The sequence below is a fragment of the Macrosteles quadrilineatus genome, unplaced genomic scaffold (genome assembly GCF_028750875.1).
Source record: "Macrosteles quadrilineatus isolate MER2022 unplaced genomic scaffold, UCM_ALF_1.0 Scaffold_5__1_contigs__length_97177068, whole genome shotgun sequence".
Lineage (NCBI taxonomy): Eukaryota > Metazoa > Arthropoda > Insecta > Hemiptera > Cicadellidae > Macrosteles > Macrosteles quadrilineatus.
Window position 1 is genome coordinate 55,484,444 of NW_026542598.1, and position 25,942 is coordinate 55,510,385.

The window sequence follows — 25,942 nt, forward strand, 5'->3', positions numbered from 1 at the left end:
AAACACATAACACACGGAAACACGAAACATTTAATATTGGTTGACCAGACGACGGTAACAACACCCTCAACCGGTGCTGTATTACGTGTGTTGTTACCGTCGTCTGGTCGACCAATATTAAATGTTTCGTGTTTCGTGTTTCAGGATTGTGGGAGCGAGCTGACCAATTTCTTGAAACATGTGGCACCGCAGTTGAAGAGAATGAAGAGATCAATGACCCTGTGCTGCTCATATAGCGTTGCGCGGTGAGACCAGTCAAACAGCTCCCTCGATCTGGTGCGTAGGGACATGAAAGCTAATCCACTCAAGCAGCTCCGGGCAGAGACCCTCCCCGTTTACCAGTCTATGTAGGAACATTAGATAAAAGATTTTCCTTCTAGTCACCAGGGAATGAAGATCCATGTCAGCTGATAGTGGTGTCCAAGGCGAAGACCCACCAGGAGGCTAAACCAAAACTGGACTGATGGACTGAAGCCTCTCTTGAAGATAAATTTGGTAGGGGGTCCACACTAACTAAGCAGTATTCTAGATGGGATCTGACGATGTGGCAATAGAGGGGTTTCAATGCCAAGGGAGACGAAAAGTGCGTGAATATCAGGTTATCAGACATTCGACTTATAAACATACTTATATGCAATGGTTTACAAATTTAGTTTTGTTTGGTTAAATAGTACACGTTGGTTTTAAATATCGCGAAATAAAAATAACCAAACATTTGAACACTCTCTTCATTTAGTGGGCAGAAACATAAGTATATGTATTCATCGTATTTACAAGAAAGAAATCGGGAGGAGGAGGACTCAAAATCTATGAAAAAACATAGTGCAGAATGCAAAATGGGGATCAACATGCCACCTTCCCACCACCTTTCACGCTGGTGACTAGGTGTCACTACCACAACTTGACACAAAGCCATTTACAAAATTTGTATCTGAGTTAGCGGGTTGACGTAATGACGGGTTCACTCTTGTCCCCATCTGGGTGCTACCACGACCTGTTACAACTACGTACAGGGAAAACGACCAGTTCCTGTATTCCCGTGGGGGAGGTATGGCCGCAACAAAAGCTCTCCACCGTACACGGATCTGGGCCAGCTGCTGTACTTCTCTCCAGTTCTTGCCTTCCTCCTCTACCTGTTTTTCGATGGACCTCCTCAAAGCTATCTTTGGTCTTCCTCTTTATCTGCTTCCTTTGGGGGTTCCACTCTTAAGCTTGTTTGCTGATGTTACCATTTGGTCGTAGAGTGTGGCCTATCCAAGCAAACTTCCTTTTCTTGAGGACTTCACCAATAGGGGTTTACTTGCGCTCTTCTCATTAGCTCTTCATGTGTTACTCTTTGTGGCCAATGGATGTTGAAAATTTTTCGGAGACATCTGTTTATAAAGATCTGCAACTTGGCTGTAGCTCTCTTGGTGGTTTTTTGTTAGAACAGGCCTGTACTACTGATCAACTCTACATATTATGGTGTTTTAACACCGAAACATGTCCTGAATTGACATATTTTATTGAGCTGTGACGGGATAACGTAAGTAATTTAGTCTTACATTATGTCCAACTGCTCAGGGGCTACACACATGGATTTTAAAGAATCAGTTTGCTGATACCGTAACGAATTGGTCTAATTATCAGGATACCACTGCGGATAGTCGTAGGACCCAATAGTGCGGACGTTAATCCACACCAGGTAGTTTCACATCCACAGTGCATGCCAGCGTGCCTAAATATATCCACAATTCGTGACCTCTTAGTAGCTGGATTACAGGACGATGCCACTGTCCCAGTCTATGAACGTATAGTATAAGTAGTTCGGGAGGAGTCAGGCAGCACGGCCTCCGGTCCGGAGTTAAAGGTAAGGTAAAGGGAGGGAAAGGTGGCCGTGCCGTGAGTCAGAGGACTTTTTTTAGAGGGATGGTTGTAACACGGCCACCTTCGGCCATTGTTGTGGTGACTACTGACTAGACTAGCCTAGGTTGACTGACTGAGTTGAGTGCCCACTGCGCTGCGAATGCCCAAATCCCGAGACCCGAATCGAACGAATGGAGTAGGAGTATGGATTGAGTAGATTGACTGTGACTGATTGACTGAGTGAGATGGATGAGGGATGAGGTAACTTCAATTTTAGGTTACATCTACTTAATTTACCTATTTTTTATTTCACATTTTCAGTAACTAAACTAAGTTCAGTTGTTTGTTGTTGTTAGATAGACCTTTTGGTCAAGTAACTGTGTGAGAATGGAGGATGAAAATGACGAAGAAAAAGTAATAGAAGAGGATTACTATACTTTTCTGAATATCCCAAGAAATGTAAGTTTGACTTTCAATTTAATAATATAATTTACCTTATTATAATTTAGTTCTAACAGGGAATAGGGTTCAGGGGTAGGCCTACCCTAGTACTAAGTTATTTCTAGATGTTTTGAATTTTTCTTTTAATGACAATCAAACTGCAGGTACACTTCCATATCTGTTGGCACAAACAACTGAATGAGTAATATATTGTTTATTCAATTGTTTAATTCGATATATCCTTTGGTTAGTTATGTTAGGTTAACCTTACCTAACTAACCAAACGATATATCGAAAATAAAGACAATTTTCGATATTTATTTGAAGTTTAAGGTTACTTTGGATTAAAGATAGATATCTATACAAAAAGTTGGGTTTAGGTTATTTGAATTGTCACTCAGTGGCAGCTAGCCCATAAGGACTCTGGGACGCCGCCCTCCCAACAATACATGTTAACCCTCCGAGTGTTATTTGTTGCTGCATCGACACATAACACACTTTGTGTAGTGTTTTGTGTCGATGCAGCGACTCGCGACTCACAAACACTGTTTACGGCGAAGGCTCTATGACTGACAAAATCGGATTGAACTGGATCGAGTTAGGTATCGTTTTATTTGACAGATTCAGCGCTTTCACCGGAGGTCTGTCTCTAAGCGCTTTTCATTTTAGTTCCGAAAATATTGTAGCAGACAGCTGACTTGCGTATTTGTAAACAGCTTGGTTAACCTCGGACCGATGACTGATGTGTTTTATTACGTTTATCATTGTTTTAATGTTAAAAATCAAAAGTAGTGATATACGTGGTTTAATTTGAAAATAGCCACTTTGTTCTAAATTTTATGAGGATTACAAATATATAATAATATAAGGAAGTAAGTTGTTAGATTTGCAAATAAATAAATTATGGGCAAAAAACAGATTTCAGTACTTAGCGTTTAGCTAAGAATGCATAGCCTAACCATAGCTAGGAATCTGGCTGATAATTTACATCAATATCACTACCTACTTCTTCAGGATCATCAACCAGCCCTTCAAAATCACTTAAATCTTCTTATAATGCACCACGTATATCACTACTTTTGATTTTTAACACTAAAACAATGATAAACGTAATAAAACGCATCAGTCATCGGTGCGAGGTTAACCAAGCTGTTTACAAATACGCACATCAGCTGTCTGCTACAATTATGATCGGCTCGAGAAAAAAAAGCGCTTAGAGACAGACCTAAGGAGAAAGCTTAGAATCTGACAAATAAAACGATACCTAACTCGATCCAGTTCAATCCGATTTTGTCAGTCATAGAGCCTTCGTCGTAAACAGTGTTTGTGAGTCGAAGCTTCGACAAATAACACTCGGAGGGTTAATCTATGGTAAGGCACTGCAAAACACTATTTTAAAAATGCTTATAGACAGTAAACTTATAACTTACTTGTTGAGCAAAGTGAAGCTCTGCTGAATTAATACACTCCTGCTTTTGTTTTACAAATACTCCTCCTGAACGGCTGAAGCGATCTGCGGCACGAAATTTAGCACAATCATAGTAACCAACCATGGGAAGGTATGGTACAAATTGGACCACAGGGCTTTTTCCTAAGTGAATTTAAACTTTTGGAAATTTAACTTGGGTCTTATGGGTTATTTGGTTCCATGACATTATTTGTGAGAACAATGAAAATGTAAACAAGAGTCGAATTATATGTTGGTCAAGGAATTATCTAATAGCACATTACAAATACCGTAGGTAGGCCTACAATGAAAAGGGGAAGAACAATTGGATTGATATCATTGAACATAATTTACTACAAAATACACAACCAATAATTATGGACGCCGGAATAAGGCTGATGCACCATTGACTTTAAATAATCCAAATAGCCATTCCATTTATCTGAACCAATATAGGCCTACAATAATGCATTCTGTTCGCATACTGCAAATAGACTTTCCATTTATGTGAACTTGACGTACCATTCAATACTGCAGGCTTGGGAGACTGCAAGTAGACATTCCATTGACGTCAACCAGACGTACCATTATCTTACTGTACTGGATACTGCAAGTAGGCACTCCATTTATGTGAATCAAATGAACGATTGCATTGGATCCTGCAAGTATACATCTCATTTAAAATATGTACCATTGACTTAAGAAAAGTACCTATTGGAGATATGCTAGCTCCTGCAAGTAGACAAAACATTTACGTTAACCAAAGGTACCATTGTGTTTGGATACGGTACTACAAATAGACAGTCCATTTAAGTAAACCAGACGTAAGGCTACCATTGACTTTGGGTACTGAAAATGCATCTTATATAGCCTACTGCAAGTAGATTTATCTTTATGTGAAGCAGGTGCACCATTGATTTACTGTAAGTAGACAAATCATTTTACATGAACCAAATGTACTATTAAGTTTGGACTCTGCAAGTAAACCATCCAATTAAACGTGAACCAGACGTGCCATTCACTTTAGAACCTGTAAATAGACATTCCATTTAAGTGAACCATGCGTGACATTGACTTTGAATACTGCAAATAGGCATTTTATTTATGCAAACCATATAGGTATGTTTACGAGGCGAAGAATCGACTGCGATTTGTAGCGCCCCAGCAGTAAAGTATATAGGTATGTTATATTGATATTGGATACTGCAAGTAGACTTTTAACTAGATGAAACATAGACTTTAGTTCCTGCTAGTAGGGAATTCATCTACTGTACATGAACCAGAGACTTACAATTGACTTTGAATACTGCAAATAGACATTCCATTTATATAAACCAAATATACCATTGACATTGGAAACTGCAAGGTATTTTTAATCTCATTTACGAGAAACAGATTTAGCAAGGACTTTGTATTAATATGCTAGCTCCGCTCAATATTGAAAGCAGACAACTGCATTGTACACCTAGTTTAACTAAATTTTTAAAGATGCTAAGAAAAATGTTTGATAGGCAATATATGAGAACTGTCACTAAGATTAATGTTGATAATAATCTTCTGTTGTCTAATCTTTAGAAGACCATAAAATATCTTCTATATTAGCCCATGATGAAATTGTGTTGTTTTGATAACAATAATGAATTTTTAGTTAGGCCTATATCTATTCAAATACTGTAATGTACCTATTTATTGGTCTTGATTAAAAAAAATAAAGCACTGTGGTCGATAAAAAATTATTATCAGCTTAAACTTATTTTATTAACTTTCAATTTGTATCAAGGCAAAAAATTGTTTAGTTCATATAATTGCTAATATCATTTGCATGGTAAGTAACAGTGCCTGGAAAATCCCCAACTCCCCATGATAATTACTAATATCAGTAATCGTTTTTGGGCGAATCATTTTAGGGCACCGTTTTGGGAAATTATTGTGACGAGGGTGACCAAGAGTACTATAGTAATTTATATATCATTAGAAACCATATTTTTACCTGAAAACAATGTTGCAAAAATTTGTCTGCTGTCACAAAAACTAAATTAACTACCATTTTTTGAATTTTATTACTGTAATGCCTCTTGTCGGCTGGTCTCTGTCGCTATTACTGTGAACTGACTGACTAACACAAACGTGAATGATTGAAATTATCGTCTAGGGAAGAAGAAGAAACCTAAGATGACAAACAAGAAGTTTATACAAAGAGGTAGAGGCATTTGTAAATTAAACTGAACATTGATTATGAACTACCGTACTTCAGTTCTTATTTAGACATGTGAGGATGATAGGTTGGGTGTTATTTGGATTCCTAGTTAAACTGTAAGTGTTTTAGGTTAGGTTAGATTAGGAAGTTAAAGTTTAGGTTATAATGAATCGAGTTGTTGATTTATATTATCTCCTGTTTTTGCACTTCGTAAAAGTATTCTAAGTGTGGGTTTTGAGGGTAATATTTACTTTAAAATGGCATATAATCAATCAATAAATGTGACTTGGGCTATTAACTTAAATTTTAATTTTATTTTAAGTACAGATTCAACGTTCCTAATACAACATGAAAATAAAATTCAAAAATCGTCAGTTAATTCAGTTTTGTGACAGCATACAAATTTTTGCACCATTGTTTTCAGGTAAAAATCTAGTTTCTAATGACATAGGCCCCTATAAATTACTATAGTACTCTTGGTCACCCTCGCCGCAATAATTACCCCATTTTGTTACTAGTGGGCCAATTATAATTTTATTTATGTCAATTGTTTAGTTTCATCAAGACCTGTAAAATGATGGGTACCAAAGTCGACTATACTTCCCATTTGAAATTGTTGAGCTTACCGCTACCCCCATTATCCCCAAGGGCAAAATTTTCAAAATGAACCATCCCAATTGGAATTTTTGAGCTTACCCTTACACTACAACTGGGGGCAACATTTTCAAAATCAACTAATATTATTGTAGCCCCCATAACTAAGAAGGTTGCTGCAAACCGATTTTAAATCTCTCAAATGGTTATAAAGTTAGGGAGGGGTGCAAGTTACTTTTCATCCACCCTGTATGGATACCTACTCTATTTATACAAAAACATTAAAATACATAGGGTCTAATATAAAAAAAAAACATTTTTGTTTTAGAAGTTTAGGCTGGCCTATATGATTATGGTGCTGCCTCACACACTGGCTAGTGATGTGGCAGTTAGGTATGCATTCACTTGGGAGGTGAATTTCACAATTTGTTTCCAGTTCTTAGCATTAATCGCAATTCATGGAATACATGTCTAACTCGACCTTTGAATACATTCATTCAAAAAGAGAAGGTTGCAAAATGCTCTGGGTAAGTTCCCTTTCCGGTAGAATGGGCCTACTGGCGAAAGTGGAACTAAAAATGTCTACAAGATCGTTCTCCGCTCCCACACGCTAGAAAAACAAACGAGATTGTTCCAAAGTTAACCGCTGCGCTACGCTCACAACAGCTGTTTGTGTGCGCGTTACTACTTGATTGTATAGGTTTGATTTTGTCGCTCTAAATTGCTCCGCTCCGCCCCGCTCCCAGTCGGTGTATGTGTGTTTCTACCCTTAGTCACTTACAAGACTAAAAGATCACGCCACTCATACTACACTAATCTCCATTCATACTTGGCTTAAAATACATAGGTACATTCGTATGGTCGCCATTTCAAAGTACATTCGTGTTACTGTAGGTATTATGATGTTGGGTTTACCTGCAAACTCCCGACTTAACTATAGCCAGCAATATGGAAGTGTGTTTAATAATTAATGTTCTTTTAGCAAAGGTATTCTGTTTCTAGGCCAGCAGTGAAGAGATCAATTATGCTTATCGCAGACTCAGTAGGCTTTACCACCCAGACAAGCATACCAGTGATCCCTTGAAAAAGAATGACGCTGAACTTTTGTTCCATAAAACTAAAAAAGCTTATGAAGGTATATGCTATGATATATTTCCCCACAATTTCCAGCATGTTCCAAGTAAAGATCTCTTTAGGAAATGCATTATTGTTTAAGACTTTTCTTTAAAAAACTTGGAAATTTGCAGCTATACTTCCAAACATTGCAGCTTTGGTGAATCGTATTCGATTTACAGTTGATTGTTAAGGCAAATAAAGCCAGATTAGGTACTGTGCTTTTCACTTTTGTTCAAACAAATTATTTATGAAACATGTAAATCTACTTTCAGAATGAATACAGAATACCACCACTGCCAATCTGCATACAAGGCAAATTAATTGTTACTTTTGGGTTTATAAAATATTTTAAGCTTTTTATATTTAAATATAAGAGGTTTAATTTACCTGTTGCGTCAATTGATCCTTAAGTTATGAAATAACTACGGCCGTTTCGTACTGCTAAACGAGTACATCTTCAGGTTGTCTATGAACGTTAAAATACGGCCTTCTCATCCGTGGGTGGAGTCGTCAGCACATTTAGGACACATAACACGAACACATAACGAAACATTAAAATATTTACAATTAAAAACTTGGCCAAGTAGTCCGAACACGAGAGTTGTGTAACCGGTAGCGTTAGATGATGAGTCATGACTGACCCGTGTCGGGAGTTGGGACCCCCTCCCCTTCTCTTCCTTTATCTTTGCTCTGGTTTCTTTTGTTTTGGTTGATAATGTGGATAGCAGTGTTGTAAATTATATTTGATTTGAAGACTGCTGTTCATTTAATATATGGTCGGGTTGTTGTTTTGATGCTCTGTAGATCTCGAATTCTTCTATAGTATCCATTTGTTTGCCTTTATTACATAGATGCATGATTTCTAAATTAGTGTGTACGTCGGTGTAGTTATGGTTCGAATTAATGAGGTGATTGGCAAAAGCAGACTTAGAGTTTCTCCTTGGTAGATGTTCTTTGAACCTTGTAGTGAAACAGTTGACCCTAAGATTAACCCTTAGTTATTTCATAACTTAAGGATCAATTGACGCAACAGGTAAATTAAACCTCTTATATTTGCATTACCTTGATCCAGAGGCTAACCCATCATTTTTATATTTTCTATAAAAATTTGATAAGTTACCTAGATTAAATCCCTAGGTAAAAATAACACCACTTTCATCTAAAATATCAAGTGTATTGCTGCAAGAAGCAAAAAAAATGTTTAAAAATTGCAATGATGATTGTTGGAAAAAGATTTTCCCATTGGCCAAACAATACATTTATTAAAACCTAAAAGAAAAGTTGATATTTTCCAACTACACCTTGAGGAAGAAGTCATTTAATAAAGAATTAGGAAAGGCAACCTTCTCAAAATCCTCAAAAAAGTGACCTACTAACATTGAGTAAACAATCTCATAACAATGATGTAAATAAATATGGCAATTTTTTTATTAAGACATGCCAAAAACTGTAGATATAGGCTACAAACAAGCAGTCTGTTGCAGTTGATTTACTCTCTATACGCCAAAGTATAGACAATGTGTTGTATGGTCGCCATTTTAATGGAAAGTATTAAAGTATTGTGTTTAGCATTTTTGATATCTAAGTAACGTATAATGATAGATGGAAAGTGTAGTACAGTAGAACTCCAATTATCTGAATCAAATAGGACCGTACCACATTCGGATGGTCAAAAATTCTGAAAATTGGATTTTTATCAAAATGTGGGATATTTTACAGATGAAGAGTTAAACCTAGCTTTAACAATAATTGTGATCGCAGTATGCGTCTGCAGAGATTTCACAATCGAAATATTCACTATTTCGCCGCGATCATAGAGTACGATTATCATTTTCCATGACCATGGGAGACGAATATGGTTTTTACCACAGAAGATGTTTAAGATTTTACGCCATACCGGACAACGACGATAATGTTTCTATGACCATGATCTTGTCTACACGGCAGTGGGATATGTTTTATATTTTGATACAATCACGGAAACTAGGATGATGTTTCCTTGACCGCAGGAGAAGATGATAATGTCTACAAGACCGCGGAAGGGGGTTTGGATTATTCCGTGATCACTTCTTCCTTCTTTGATAAAGATTTTCATTAATTGTGGTTTAAATTTTTGTAAGCGATTCGGATATTCGACAATTTGAATAGTTGGGGTTCGATAATTGGAGTTCTACTGTGGGCTTTAGTGTGAAAATACTAAAATATAAATTGTTTTGTTTTCTATACCAAGCCTTTCAAAATCTTTTCACTATTCATTTAAGTAGACATCCCATTTTCCATACAAGGTAATCTAAAGGCTGTAACTAGTTTTTGAACAGGAATTGATGTAATTGAGCTGCCAACAAAGTGCTGCCATTTTCTTATTTCTAGCAAATACACCAAGCAATGGACAACTTATTATAAACTATAGAATTTTCATGTCACGTTAAACACCTAGTTTTAAAAGTGAAAAAAAAAATAATATTGTCAGTGTCACAATGGTGAGAGGTTCATTGGAAGTTGGCTACAGATGGTCCATTATAAATTATTTTACTGTCTACTAAATTATGATCGATTGTCAACTTCTTCAATGTGAATCTACTTTATAATAAATTAATAGCCAATTGGTAGTTTAACCTTTTTACTTTTTTCAAAAAGAAACAGAAATATTTAATTTTAATGTTTTATTTGATAATTTTGTAGAATCTCCAATAAATTAATTTGGTTATTAATTAGGCTCCCTGTTATTTTTAAAGTTTTGAACGACCCACACAAAAGAGCGATCTATGACAGTCTGGGCACAAAGGGGCTAGAAACTGAAGGCTGGGAGATTGTCCAACGCACCAAAACTCCTCAAGAGATCCGTGAGGAGTATGAAAGACTCGCAAGGTAGGACAGAACTAACAATAAAATTGTCTTTAGCTGATCTATAAGGATGAGAAATCCATTATGTTTTATCATAGACTAACCAACACAAGTAGACTTCTTGTCCCATTGTAAAATTTAAAACTTGTTTTTCGAGTCTGGTTTATGTCTGGTGACACTGATTGCGAAAAAATTTTGTTTTCTATTATTTTTATTTTAGGGTTGATTACATGATTCGTGCTTTACTGTTTGGTTATTTAACTAGGGAACAAATTTTTTTTTATGATTAGGTTTTAAATACTGAAATGACAAAAAAAACAAATTTGTAAAAAAACAACCTCTACAGTGTATTTGACAAAACCAACGATAAAACACGATCCTTCAGCTATTCCACGAGGATGAGAAATCTATACAATGGAGTATGTTTTATCTATGGTTTTATTCTATGGACTACCTATCAACTTTAATTTTATGTACTTTTAACAATCTTATGAGACTGACAAAATGTTGCAGGTATAGCCTACAAAACAATTAACTATTTTGTTACAATTTCTAAAGTTCTATGTTATTAATCTATTATGTTAATTTCTATGTTGTTTTTGTTACAACATTAACCATGTAAAACTATCTATCCAATCGCAACTAGAATAATGGAAGATTTAGATACTATAACAGAAGATGTAGATAAAGCAAAGAAATCAAAATCATTGCGAAAAAAGTCAAGTTTGATCTTGGAAATGTAAAGAAGTACGTAGACTTGGGAACAAAATTTTCTATCAATGAAATTAAAACTAGCTATGTTAGCTAATATTAAATCAAAGTAAGAACTAACTAAAAAAATATTGACTTGTATACAGAACACAGTTAGATGTTTGATATTAAACACGGCTGACTAGACAAAGTACTATTAAAACATGCTGGTTGATACAAAAGCGAGATTAATGGATGCACAAATGCGTCCTACGGCAAGTATATAAAACATAACTCTGTTCCTAATCAAAATTATTGTATCAATGCAAATCCACCAACTAATGTACCGATTCCAGTCCTTCCTACTTTTAATTTAAACTTTACTCCTTACGATGAAAGCGACACTGATGTTGGTCACATTTCTGTAGCAACTGAGTTTTTATGTCCTCGTCCTTGTCGTTAAGTCCACATATGAGTTGTATTCGTAATAGCATGTCTAATACAGATTTTCCACATGCTTCACAATTAAGTTTACAATTTGTCGACAGCGTTTTACTTTCTCCCCCTATACCATAGTATATGGAGAAAGTATTGTTTTTGTCAACATTTTCGAGTGTGAGTTTTGAGTGGATGTATCTGTTTTGGGTCCCCCTGAACCCAAAAAATTGTTTTCGAAGTGATGTCTGGGTGTATAAATGTGTACAGAGCTACAGACCACACCTGTAGTCCGATTTTGATGGAATTTGTTATGTAGGTACTAATTCATAGTATTTCTAGGCGATTTTATAACTTTTTTGTATTTTAATGGTGATTTTTTTATAAAAACCCGTAAAATAAATGATTTTTTCAAAAATGGCCTGAACGTCTTTTATAAATAATTATGTTATAGCCCTTTAAATTCTAAACAAGTTGGTACAAATCCCATTTCCAATTTTGTATTGTGTCTTAAGTTGCTCTGTTCTATTGTAGGGAGAGAGAAGAACGGAGACTACAATCGCGAACCAATCCTCGGGGAAATGTTACAGTCAAAATTAATGCCACTGAGATGTTCGCCCAATATGATGAAGATGAATATGAATATGAGTGAGTATTTTCTCCTTATCAGCCTAGTATTACAGTACTATTGGGAAATAGTCTTAAAGTACATTTTAGTAAATTTCCAGCGTGATTATAATTTTCTACCATTGCAATTGGCTGTACAGTGATGTGCTAGTGTGAGATATTGATTTTTAAATTTATATTTTATATATAGAAATATTGCATGACAGTGTGTGCTTGTACTGTCCAGCCCTCTTGCGTCCTTTGCAGTAGAGTTGTGTTTGTGCAGAGGATCTCAAGAATAGGCTAGACCAAAGCCAAAGTCAAGACTAGCCTTTTATATAGTTTATATAGAAAATTGGCCCAAGCCAATCTTTTATTCTTATGATACTATTGTGATTGTTGAATAGGTCTGTGAAAATTGAGCGATAAAAGAATTTACGATGTCGCCAAGATCTCAAGCTAATTTTACCTCATGATTAAACTAAATACTGTCATTTTTTTAATCTAGAGGTTTTTTATGTACAGCATACCCCTGGTGGAGATCTCTGGTATGTCTATATCCCAGTCAGTGGAGGCTCCCCTCACCACCCGCAACCTCATGACAATTGGGGGAGAGATGTCTACGCACAATGGGACAGGTATGTTGTACAGGTGTCCTTCAAACAGCTACATTATAATTATTGTGATGTCAGCAATTAACTTTGTTCTGTTTGAACAACTTTTGAATGATTTAAACTAAAAATAAACTATTGTTTATTGCCTTATTTTCAGTGATACATAAAATCGGAGCAGTAGTAGTTGCTTGCTCAAAATCGTGCCTTTTCTTACATCACATAATTATGTTTCTCTTTTGAGCATATTTGTTTGCTGGATTTCTATTAAATTTGAGAAAATTATAGAATTAGTTTAAGACTTGATGATGGTACTAACAAGTCTACAGTAAAAAAAAAATCATTCATAAAGCCAGATCATAATTATTATCAAAATAAAGTGGCAAAAGTTTTTCTGTAGATGATGGACTTAAAATTAGTTTTGGGGCCTATTTTGTACATTTTATATACAAATAGTATAACTAAGACCTTCCCTAACTTAAACATAACTATGTACGCTGACGATGTAGCCCTCTTGTTTGAAAATAAATCATTAGATAAACTAGAAATTGATAGCTTTGTAAAACTATCAAACCTTTATCAATACTTTAATAGCAATAATTTACACGTTAATCCAAGCAAATCAAGCTGTATACATTTTTCAAAAGCCAACCATTCTGAGCCCAGCCCAGTAATATTTATGAACGAATTTGAGTTACCCTTAGAAACAGAAGTTAAATATCTAGGATTGATTTTTGATAACACTTTTTCTTGGACACCTCACATTGATGCACTGTGTTCCAAGCTGTCGTCTCAATTATTTTTAATGAATAGATTTGCAAAGTATCAAAATTTATTACTTATGCGATTAGTTTATTTTTCACTCATAGAGTCAAGATTAAGGTATGGAATTATTCTCTGGGGGTCTGCGATACAATCAAATTTTTTACGCGTTTTTAGGTTGCAAAAAAGAGCCATTCGTATTATGGCAGGTGTGTACAGAAGAACACCTTGCCGAAATTTTTTTAAATCCCTTGAAATTCTAACGTTACCTTCGATATATATTATTGAAATTCTATTATATTATAGGTTTAAATCAACAACAAAAGTAACCGGTGCAGATATCCATAATTATAATACCAGGCAAAGACACCATCATAGACAAACCTCTCATAGATTGGAATTAGCTGCATCATTACCTCAAAATCTCGGGCCAAAACTGCTTAACAAACTTCCAGCCAATCTACAATCCTTAACGTCAGAAGCAAAATTCAAAATTAAATTAAAAGAATACCTTTTAGAACGTGCATGTTACTCTGTTGCTGAATTTTTTGAACAGCCCAATTTATAAAAAAAAAAAAAAAAAAAAAAAGTCTGAAGCTAAGTCCACCTGCTCTGTAATTATTACTTTCATATGTGTTATCAGTGTTATAGTAGGCTACCAGTTTTGTTATTTTATTATTTGCATTATATTATTGTTTATATTTAGAAGTAATTTAAGTTGACGTTTGTAATACAATGTATATTGTCTGACTACAATAAATGATTTGATTGATTGATTAAAAGCAATCGTTGATTGGAATGTAAGGATTGTTTAACCTCAACTGCTAGACTACTGTTCTGTGTAATGGTTTAAAGACAGTGAAGTAGCCTATAATTTACATTGGCAAGGTAGTGCAGGGAACCAGCAATGTCTGTCTTATACTACCACTGAGCAGGCTGTATTGTTTGTGTGTCAAGAGATTCAGCTGGTAAGACTGGTGTGATCTGTGTGCAGGTTCAGGAGCGTTGACATTGACTGCTAAGAGATTGCTGCAAGACAACAAGTGGGTCGAAGCTGACTTGTCAGTAGGCAACGGAGTGGTGCTCGGACTCAAGCATTTCCGCTACCTCACACGTCGCATCTTCGGCACTGGCACACTACAACTGCACTTCACAGATAGTGGCATCAAACCTGGGATCGAGGCCAGTGAGTATCGTTATTCTATGTGATGTTTTGCTTCTTCATTTCTCTGTTTCTTCAGCAATACAAAATTGTACTGACTCCTTCTGTAGATGATATTTTTAATAATGTACCGTATTGTGGATTGCGTATTTGTAATATTTTTCATAGACTGAGAGAATCAAAATGGGGCCCTTGTATGAATGCTATCGGTTGATAGAAGTTCCCTATAGCACCTTTACCTACATCCTGGGAACTTTTTTGAATCTGTTCTGCAACATTCAAAGGCCAATAAATATTTGTTAACTAGAGTTTTTAGTGACATAGCCTATTTATCTTTATTTTTTAGTAAAGGTGCGGTACTAAAATGATATGGATATAAAATAGTTTCTTGTAATAATCCTATTGCTGGAAAATAACGTTGCCAAATCCCTAGAAGAAAATTGTTAGTGGTTGGTGGGTTCAAGTCAGAGCTTTCTGGTCTAATTATCTCCGGTAACTGATTGGCAATAGTCAGCTGATAGAGAAATGTTCTTGTTCCATTGTTGTAGTAGGATTTAAAAATGTTTTGCCAGGGGCTTTTTAGGGATAGAGTTCAGGAGATAATAAATAATAAAAGGTCACAAAACATTTTTCGGACTCTTAATTCCCTCACTTAAGCTAGCTGAATTCTATCCCTTTTTAACTTCTATCAACCTCTCGGCTTTCCCTTGAAATGTCATTCAAGATATTGAGTGTGTGTTCCAGCTCTGGCCACACAGTTGAGCGACAACACGATGGGTTACCTGACATACCGCGTTGATCTGCAACAGAGCTCCATGACGACCTCCATCGCTCACAACACGGACCGTCTCAGTGCAGGCTGCGGCATCACGCTAGGAATACCTCACTCCTTCCTCTCAGCCAACTGCTCTTATAACTTCAAACAGAAAAAGCTCAAGGTGCATTCGGCAATTAAGTGAGTATGGGTTTATTTTTAGTAGCCAAATATCTGTTTTTGGAATTCACGTTTAGTACCCTCGTAGACCAGCTGTAGCCGATTTGTTATTAAAAATATAGTTGAATGAGCCATCCACAAAGTGTGCTATAGTCTAAAGTTATATTTTTGTCCTTAGATGTAATAGTAAATGTGACATTAACAATAATAGTTTTAAATTACTTTCTTTCAGTTTGGGTTTGTTAAAAAGTTGAAGTATTCTAAAAAAATCAGTAGATTACTTCAGCTCATTCTGTCGTTGGCTCAATGTAACTAAGTTCACTTTAATTTTAAAGCTGGCTAAACTTTTTTACACAAGAATGGAGTATCTAGAAACTATATTATGAATAGTTTAAACCATTGGTAAAGGTTTAAGTCAAAGAAGTTAATAAAAGTGATTTAACTATTTAATAAAAGCTTTGACAATTATCTTGGTCTTGTCTTCATCTTGAATCCAAAAGTTTTATTGAAACACTAAACTGCCTGATGTTGTGATTACTTACTTTGGCTGAAGTAAAAAGTGATTTATACTTCAGTGTTATTTTAACTGAACATATGATAGAGAGGAGGGATAAAGCTACGATAAAAATATATATGAAAGAAAAACTGAATACGAAGTGACCACTTGGACACCCTTAAAAATGTGGAAAGAAAACATTTGAGACCAGCAGAAGCAGTTAGTTAATTAACCCAAATATCCTCTAGCGCATAAATTAATAGCCAAGGTGCGAGTAAGATTTGAATTATTTTAAATTTAAAAATATTACATTTTCATGACTATGTCGTGTTTGGCAGAGGTGGGACATTTGGTGCATTATTGGAGTACTCGGCTGAGAAGAAAGTGTCTGAGCAAAGTTCCATGTCAGCTATGGTCAGTGTTGGAGTGCCCTCGGGGGTGAGACTGAGGATCAAGTGAGTTACAGAATCAGTATTATACTTTTTCGGTTTAGTAGTTCATGATATCTCTTCTACTATATCAACACTGTTTGAGATACAAGTATTTGATTAAGTATGTTTTTGTTTTGTGGCTAGCACAAAAATAGTTGATTTAACATTAGCAAATATACAGGAATGGTGGAAAGCGTAGCCACATAGAGTAACTGAATACAAGTTAGGATCAAGAATGCACATATATTACATTCTGATAGCCTACACCATCATCATACACTCTTGTGATGTGTTGTTGTTAAGCGCCACCCACTCAACTGAAAACCTTCTAACGAATTTTGATAACTTCGCGGAATAAACTGGGAATTTTGCACCCAAACCTTAGAATAGGGATGTGCTGATTTCAGCAATTTTTCAATAGCCTATCGACAATATCGAAGGGATGTCGATTCTTGATACTTTGAGACGTTAGATTCACGGTAAAATTAAGATCACATGACTCAATCGTGGCGACATGACAGTATTAATAATCTGCCCTCTCAGTTTCAGTAACATCAAGAATTTTCAATCTTACGAATTTCACATGTGGCCGTTGCAATGGCTTTAATATCCCACAATTTCCGCTTCAAAAAAGTATTAAAAATTACTAAAATCCCCAAAACATAAATAAAGATTCCTTTAATTTGCTGTCTTCAAAATATCTACCTAAAAAAAATCAGTTACATTTGAAATTAATTGAGTCATTATTCATTAATAAAACGTTCATTTCAACTTCAGTGGTCACAAAGACATCAATGGTCTTCCGCGATCATTGTGTAATCTTGAATTTTGATCTCAGATGTATTCTGCTATCATGAGAATAAAAGCTCTGTTTGGATTGATTGTATGCCTTGGCGCTCGGTCACTAAGTTTTCAGCAGAATTACCTTCAATCTGGCCGTCATCATATCCTGTAATCAATCATATCAGAAGCAGCAACACCAATGCAGTGTCCCTACACTGTCGCGGTCCGCTAGGACACGCTGAGATGCTGCTAGGCTTCTGCCTGTACCCATCCTTAAACCCTTTATCCCTTTTAAAGTTACAAAAATATGCAAATATGACTGTAAAAATAAACAATATGAATAAACCAACACCAATGCAGTGTCCCTACACTGTCGCGGTCCGCTAGGACACGCTGAGATGCTGCTAGGCTTCTGCCTGTACCCATCCTTAAACCCTTTATCCCTTTTAAAGTTACAAAAATGTGCAAATATGACTGTAAAAATAAACAATATGAATAAACCATTAATTTTATTTTGACGTCATATCCAGAGTGACAAGAGCTAGACAGACGTTTGTGTTTCCCATCCATCTCTGCGAGGAGCCCCTGCCTAGTCCAGTGTTCTACGCCACTGTTGTGCCTCTGATAGCCTACACCATAATCAAATACACGATCATCGACCCGATTGTAGCTGAACAAGAGCAACAGAGCAAAAAGAAACAACAAGAGGCAAATAAAAACAGGTATTTGTTTAAAAGGTTACATTTATCCATACTCAACTATACTGTAGTTAGTAAACAATTTTAATTAAATATAACTTACATGAAAATTATGCACATCAAGGATTGATTTGATTTTTTACCAAACTGCTACCACTTAAATACATAAGGCAGTTTTAAGGATTTCCTTTTCCTTTTTTTTATTCAGACCAATTTCTAATGGCTCAGATGTTCTGCTGAGATAAATATTTTTGGTATGTAGGCCTAACAATTAAATGAAGTCATGAACATTTTTCACAGGATGGCTCAGATGAAGCGGGAGGCAATGGCAGCTGTTAACCTGATGGGAGTGACGTTCTCACGTATCCGTGCGACAGAGGAGGCTAACAAAGGAGTGGTGATTGTTAAGGCTTTGTATGGCCGACTGACGACGCTGACGGAGGGAGAGAGGAATGTTAAAGAAGACTTGATTGACGTTACAATACCAGTGCAGTGTCTGGTCAAGGACGCTGTTCTAGTACTGCATGATGCTTCAAAGGTGAGTTTGTAGTGACAGGCAGTTTGTGTATTTTAAGAAAGATAAACAGTCAATTTTGAGGTAGATGGCCTCCAGATGACTGAGAGAGAAATGTTTAAGGAAAGGCTCTAGGCCAGGATTTTGAATTGTAGAAAAAGGAGGATAGCAGCTAGCTTACCTTGAAAGTGTGGGTAGGCCATAGAACAAGAAGAAAAACACTATGCACACAATATTTCGTCCCCTAAGGGACTTTGTCAAGTGTAGGAGAGAAAGAGTTACAAAATGGCTGCTGTCAACTATGCAGCAACCGAATGACCTAATGACAACCTAATTACTCTATGATTAATAAACACAGTCTGCATAGTTGACAACAGCCATGACAGCAGCCATTTTGTAACTCTTTCTCTCCTACACTTGACAAAGTCCCTTAGGGGACGAATTATTGTGTGCATAGTGTTTTTCTACTTGTTCTATGGCCTACCCACACTTTCAAGGTAAGCTAGCTGCTATCCTCCTTTTTTTACAATTTGAGAGAGAAATGGTTTAAGTACCTGTATTATTGGTAATCCTTTGTGGATGTTGGTAGATACAAGTTTCGGTTCATGTAAAACCATCTTTAGGCGTCAGAAGGACAGAAACCTTGCTTCATATGAAGGTTGTCATTTTTTTTACACACATTTACAAAATGAACACTCAACCCGCGTGGCTATATTTTAAGACACAATGGGTAAGAGTTAGGTCTAGAACTAACCTAAACTAGCAGTTTAGACGTAAGCTTAAAAAATTGTAAAAAAAACTTAAAAATGGTAAAAACGGTAGGAATAAGATAGAAAACAGTTTTAAGTTATAATAAAGAATCACTTTTCAACACTGTTCAATGTACTGTAAATATGTACTAAAAGAATAAAGATTGTTTGAAATGAAATGATACCGTCTGTTGTCGACTTGAAAAAGCATGACATTTGAATAGTTGCACGCATCTTGTAAAACACACTGGTGCATACCCCAAGTTTAAAATTCAGAATTTAACATGTAGCCTATATCATGTTTTTAAAAGGTGTTACTTAAGTGTGTTATTGCTATAGAGTGCGTTTTCCCTATTAAACTTTGCCTTTCTATTTTAAGCGTATCTGTTCTATTCTACATATAATAACAGTATTTGTAAATAGTAAAATTTCAACCTGAAAACATAGTGGTAGGGACTAAGTATAACAGGTAGGTTTTAAAACTTTTTAGAATTTTCCTATGTTTGTAAAATAGTACCTAAATAACATGTGTGATGTGAACCTGTACTGTTCTCCAGTGTATATTGAAATGTGTTTGTTCAGAGCCAGTTGCCTGGGTTCTATGATCCGTGTGTGGGAGAAGACAAGGGTCTCTATATACAGTATCTGTTCCACAGCCACGTCTCTGAGGTCTTGTGTAGTGATACTGAGGCCCTCAGGATACCCAAGCTAGGTAAGTCACTGTACTGTGGACTATGCCAAAGTATACAGGGTGGAAAAGAGTCTCAGGACAGTTAAATATTTCAAAAAGTAATAAAGGTAGAGCCTTAAAACTTAGTACACAGTTACCGGGCATTAAAATAATTTTAACACATGATTCAGTGATACACTACCTCTTCATGGGGACTACCCGCTAGGAGTCAGAAGAAAATTTTAAACTTAATCATAGGTTGATATGCACATGAAAAATTAATGGTCTTTACTAGTAGATTTCAATGCAGTAAATTTGAACTCAAACGGACAACCGAGTCAAAAATGGTAGGCGTTCAAAGATTTCTTAAATTTGGCATTTTGAATCTTTGAGCGGCTGCCATATTTGACTCAGTTGTTCTCTTGAGTTAAAATTTGTGACAATATATTCTACTACAGTATTAAAGACCTTTGTGCATATCGACCTATGCATACGTTTGTGATTTTCTTCCAGCTCCTAGCGTTCTTCACTGAGGAAGCGTATAAAAGCAATGCAAATTCAATGCATCTTTGAATAGCTTTAATTTTCTACTCCATTGTCCGTTTGAGTTCGAGTTTGAGGCATTTTATTTTACAAACAAAGACTTAATTTGATGTGAATATCAACGGTATGCTTACATTTAAGATTTTCTTCTGACCCCTGAAGAGGTACCGCATCTTTGAATAATCTGTTAATTACCTCAATGCCCAGTGACTTTATACCAAGTTTTGAAGATCGATCTTTGTTACTTTTTGAAATATTTAACCATCCCCAGACTTTTTTTCTACAATGTATAGGTACTTTAGGTTAATAATACATTACATCCAATACATTTTTAAAACACACTAAAATGCAAATTGAAAATTTTCAAGGTAATTTCCACTATCAGCTGATTTGGATATGATGTAAGCTGCATTATGCTAGTATTAGGCTACATAACAATAAGGGGGCAAGTGAAGCACAAAGAGTTATGGATGAAGGGTGTAAGTTAAACTTTAAGTGGATGAAGAGTGCAAGTGAAGCACTTACCACATTTGCGTGCATTTCCTGTACTTTACCCCTAAATTACAAAAATAGCTCAGCTGTTATCATACTTAGGACTATGGGAGTCAGTGTACTAAATATAACATCACTTGCACTCTTCATCCACACTTTTTTCTTTGTAATTGACGAATTGATCTAATTATCAGGATAGTACTGCAAATAGTCATAGTACTAACTAGTGCGGACGTTAATCCACACCATGGAGCATTGCATCCACAGTGCATGCCTATAAAAATATCCACAATTAGTGACCTCCTAGTAGCTGGAGGATTACAGGACAACACCACCGTCCCATTCTGAATTTAAGTTTACAGATATTGAAATTCAGCAAGCTTCGGCAGTATCTAGTTATACAGAGTTAGTAAAAAGTGTGGAGACCCTCTGTTATTTTTTAACGGCCCATACTAGAAAAACTAAACTCGGCACACCTTTATGACATGTTATGAAGTACTTTTTGGGCATAACCGTCACTTGGTGTACATCCCCAAAATGGGGGATTTTGGGTTAAACTCAAAAATTTCAAATACAAAGACCCATCGAGTGACCCCTCATTTTGAAGGTCCTGGTAAAAGAAAACCAACAACGCAAACTAGAGGTCTTTATCTCAATCCAGTAAAAAATGGCAGCTGATTGAAATTCTCAGAAGTTAAATTTAACTTACAGCTTTCCAAGTCTGGAGACCCGCTGTAAATTTTTTAACGGCCCATACTAGAAAAACTAAACTCGGCACACCTTTATGACATGTTATGAAGTACTTTTTGGGCATAACCGTCACTTGGTGTACATCCCCAAAATGGGGGATTTTGGGTTAAACTCAAAAATTTCAAATACAAAGACCCATCGAGTGACCCCTCATTTTGAAGGTCCTGGTAAAAGAAAACCAACAACACAAACTAGAGGTCTTTATCTCAATCCAGTAAAAAATGGCAGCTGATTGAAATTCTCAGAAGTTAAATTTAACTTACAGCTTTCCAAGTCTGGAAACCCGCTGTAAATTTTGTAGCGGCTCACTATAGCATAACTAAACTCTACACACCTTTTTGGCATGTTATGAAGTACTTTTTAAGCCTAATAGCCTCTTGCTTACCAAACCCAAAATGGGGGATTTTGGGGGAAACTCAAAAGTTTTAAATGATAAGCCCCATCGAGTGACCCCTCATTTTGAAGGTCCTGGTAAAAGAAAACTAACAACGAAAACTAGAGGTTTCTATCTCAATCCAGTAAAAAATGGAAGCTGATTGAAATCTTTAGAAATCGGAAATAACTTGCAATATAATATTCAATTGGCTGCCATATTTTACTGTGTTAAGATAGATACATATAGTTTGCGTTGTTCGTTTTATTTTATTATGACCTTCAAAATGAGGGGTCACTCGATGGGGCTTATCATTCAAATTTTTTAGTTTCCCCCAAAATCCCCCATTTTGGGTTTGGGAACTTATGAGATTTTCAATTGGCTGCCATTTTGTACTGAACTGAGATAAAGACCTCTGATTTGCGTTATTGGGTTTCTTTTACCAGGACCTTCAAAATGAGGGGTCACTCGATGGGTCTTTGTATTTGAAATTTTTTAGTTTCCCCCAAAATCCCCCATTTTGGGGATGTACACCAAGTGGCGGTTATGCCCAAAAAGTACTTCATAACATGTCATAATGGTGTGCCGAGTTTAGTTTTTCTAGTATGGGCCGTTAAAAAAATACAGGGGTTCTCCACACTTTTTACTAACCCTGTATTGTCTACAGTTTTATCATTATACATCCTCTATTATTTATGACTAGCTGTTTACCCGTTCTACGTACGGGAATCTTGTAGTAAGTTGAAACCTTATATTCAGAGCAGGAGTTGGTTTGCATATTTAGTGTGCATTTTTCCAGGTATGCTGGCAAAACTATTACTGTATAGGAATACATATAAACCTTCGCAAATACAATATCTGACAGTTTCAAAGCCAAAACGAATGCTTTGCAATTAAATGTTACCCGATCGTGTTAGTCCATATTTTATATCTAATGATAAAAGGAATTGCTTTATAGATCTATGAGGCATAGCCCTAAGGTAGGCCTGTAATTGAAAGTTACTTTTCACACTGGTTAAAAGTAGTTAAAAAACTACCTCAACCTCACTACTGCACACTTTATTCGGGTTGAAATTTTCATTAACAAAGGTGCTCTTTTCTTTTCCAAGAAACACTGAGAAATAAGGACATTAATGCGTTACCAACAGACATACACACACAATAGCAGAATTGAATTAGGGGATTCGCTACCCTTTAACCAAAGCAAATTACAAACAAAATAATTATTTGAAAGTTTTGATTGTGTCATCAAATGTTATGATAATCGTTTTTAGGCCTAATCAAACTGTAAAATTTGTGTAAATCCGTTGGCAAATATATAAATGAGTAAATAAATACACAGTCCACAAACAATTTATTCGTTAACAACGCCAAGCTTTAAAAATTCATGATGGTTTGCTAAAAAATCTTTCAATAATGTTTTATCATTTCATAGCATAAACTAACATTTTGGAGTCCAGACAGAAAATGCAAAAATTATACAGTAGGACATCAATTAAATTTAATAAGAAATAAGGTGCAGCACTAACGATAACTATAGTTTTAAATATTGATGTGTTTCTACATAAAAATGATTCTTACTGCTACCACCGGTTCTAAGGAAAAGTAGCAGTACCATAAACCAACGTTTACATTTAAGAAAAGAACTATAGTACTTACAACCAATTCAAACTGTCCTTCTAATCAAACTGTTTTATATAGGTGTTAATCCGTTGGCAAATATATAAATAAATAAATACACAGGCCACAAAACATGTAACATGTAACGTTAACAACGTAAAGCTTTAAAACTCACTATGGTTTGCTAAAAAAAACTTTCACTTGATGTGGTGCAGTACCGAAGTTATTAATCTCCCTTGGTTTTAAATGTCTTTTAAGTTTTCAAGAATCAAAGTTATTTCCCATTAATAGCATTATTTGTAAGCAACTTTCAATGTTAACATATTAATGACAGTTTGAAGAAACCACCTTTATCCAAACAAAGGTTTCTTATGTAAAAGATTACGTAATCTCTCTCTAAACGATAATTGGTACATATATCTAGCAAACATTCGGAGGAAATGTGACAAAAAACGCACAAATCTGGGGTTTTGGACATTTGTAGTTATACTTCCTAAGTAGGAAAAGTACCGATATCGTTGTCGAAATGTAAGTAGTAAAAAAACAAAAGTGACACATTGGAAAAGCGAGTTTAGCTACATCTGTAAGTTAAACCTCTGTTACGATCACGGCAAAATCAGAAAGATCTTCCAAGATCGCAGCAACATCCACGATCACCCAGTCACCCACTGCAGTTGTGATTTTTTACTTTGCACTTTACACAACTGTCCTTGAAGCGCCGTCAATGAGTGGAAACCTTTTTTGTAAGGCACAACGTTTTTAATCTCACTTGGTTTGGATGTGCTAACAAAACTTGATCGGAAATGGTTGCGGTATTTGTAAACAACTTTTACTGTAAACATAATCAGTGACAGCTAGAAGTGAGAACTAATCCAAACAGCTGATCGTTATTTCATCAAATGTAATAGTAAACATTAGGAGAAAATTTGACAAAAATCGAACAAAATTGGGTTTTTGATAACACGTTATTTTGTTTTCAAAGAAGCGAGGCCAGGTTTTTATAGCCAAAGACACTCTCACCTATCCAGTAAATACAGACAAATGATTAGAACCTTCATCGGTACTCTAGTTTTCTAGGAGTAGGCCGCGTAAAATGACATTTTGGCGTTACAGACGCAACCACAGAATGGACAAACAGACAAACAGACAGAAATTGAGATAAGACTCGTTTCGGCTTTCTTAGGCTATGAAACCTAAAAATAACCAAAAACTGCATGATTCTAAGCAATGTACAGGCAAAACTGTAATTTTATTTGTATAGATTAGAGTATTTACTTGACTTCTAAAACTTCAGATACTAACACTCGTTGATGTTTGTTTCAGCTCATCGGATTACCCCGACCTGACTGGGGGATAGTCATTTCTAGTACTTGTTATGGTATTGTTATTAGTTATTGTCTTGTATAAAGTGTAAAGTAATGCATCAATAAATATAATTAATTTGTGCTGAGGCTGATGTTTACTTAAGATTTTTCACATGTCCTCGGTATAAACAAGGCCACACTAAAAAAACAAGCCGTAATGCTCGTCAAGCATGACGTCACGATAGAAGACGGCAATTACGTAATGTTTGCCGTCTGTGATCAGCTTCTTGTTTTAATCTTTCCTTGGAAAATAAATAAATAAATACCTACGTCATTGCCTTCTTCTATCGTGACGTCATGTTTGACGAGCATTACGGCCTGCTTTTTTAGTGGCCTTGGTATAAAGTGGTAGACACAATCCAGAAAATATCCATGTAAAGCAAAACCACATAAAGGAAGGATCGTTGATTGACTACTGCATTAGGTTTAAAATTTATTCTGCAGCGTTTAAGTTTGTTATGTTATTTTGATCAAAGTAGGCTAATTTCATTATACATTGCAATTGTTAAACTTACCGGTAATTTTGGTTTGAAGCCAGATAAATCACCTGTGGTGAATACTTTTCTCTCCATTCACTGAGTTGTACTAGGCTTGTTCATAAATAAACTGCTGGTCAGTTGTGAAGAAAATAAACTGTATCAGCATTCTGACACATACTTTCTCCCATAAGCTCGTCAACAACCTTTATCATGGGTAAGCGGTAATAGTAGGCCTAAGTTGTGTATTATTCCAGCTTCAAGAACAAATTATTAATAAACTAGTTTACCTTGTGGTT

The 25,942-nt window shown here is 35.7% G+C and overlaps 1 protein-coding gene across 1 annotated transcript; it reads left to right on the forward strand.

The window, feature by feature from the left end:
* Window positions 1-2,076: 2,076 nt before the first annotated feature.
* On the forward strand, window positions 2,077-25,253 carry LOC128994440 (dnaJ homolog subfamily C member 11). The gene is made up of 12 exons (XM_054419014.1): window positions 2,077-2,304; window positions 7,527-7,659; window positions 10,376-10,508; window positions 12,144-12,257; window positions 12,741-12,853; window positions 14,583-14,774; window positions 15,495-15,705; window positions 16,519-16,635; window positions 17,925-18,116; window positions 18,393-18,630; window positions 19,938-20,067; window positions 25,127-25,253. Exons 1-12 carry the CDS (start codon window positions 2,233-2,235, stop codon window positions 25,147-25,149), a joined length of 1,668 nt encoding a protein of 555 aa, XP_054274989.1. The 5' UTR covers window positions 2,077-2,232; the 3' UTR covers window positions 25,150-25,253.
* The last annotated feature ends 689 nt before the right edge of the window (window positions 25,254-25,942 follow it).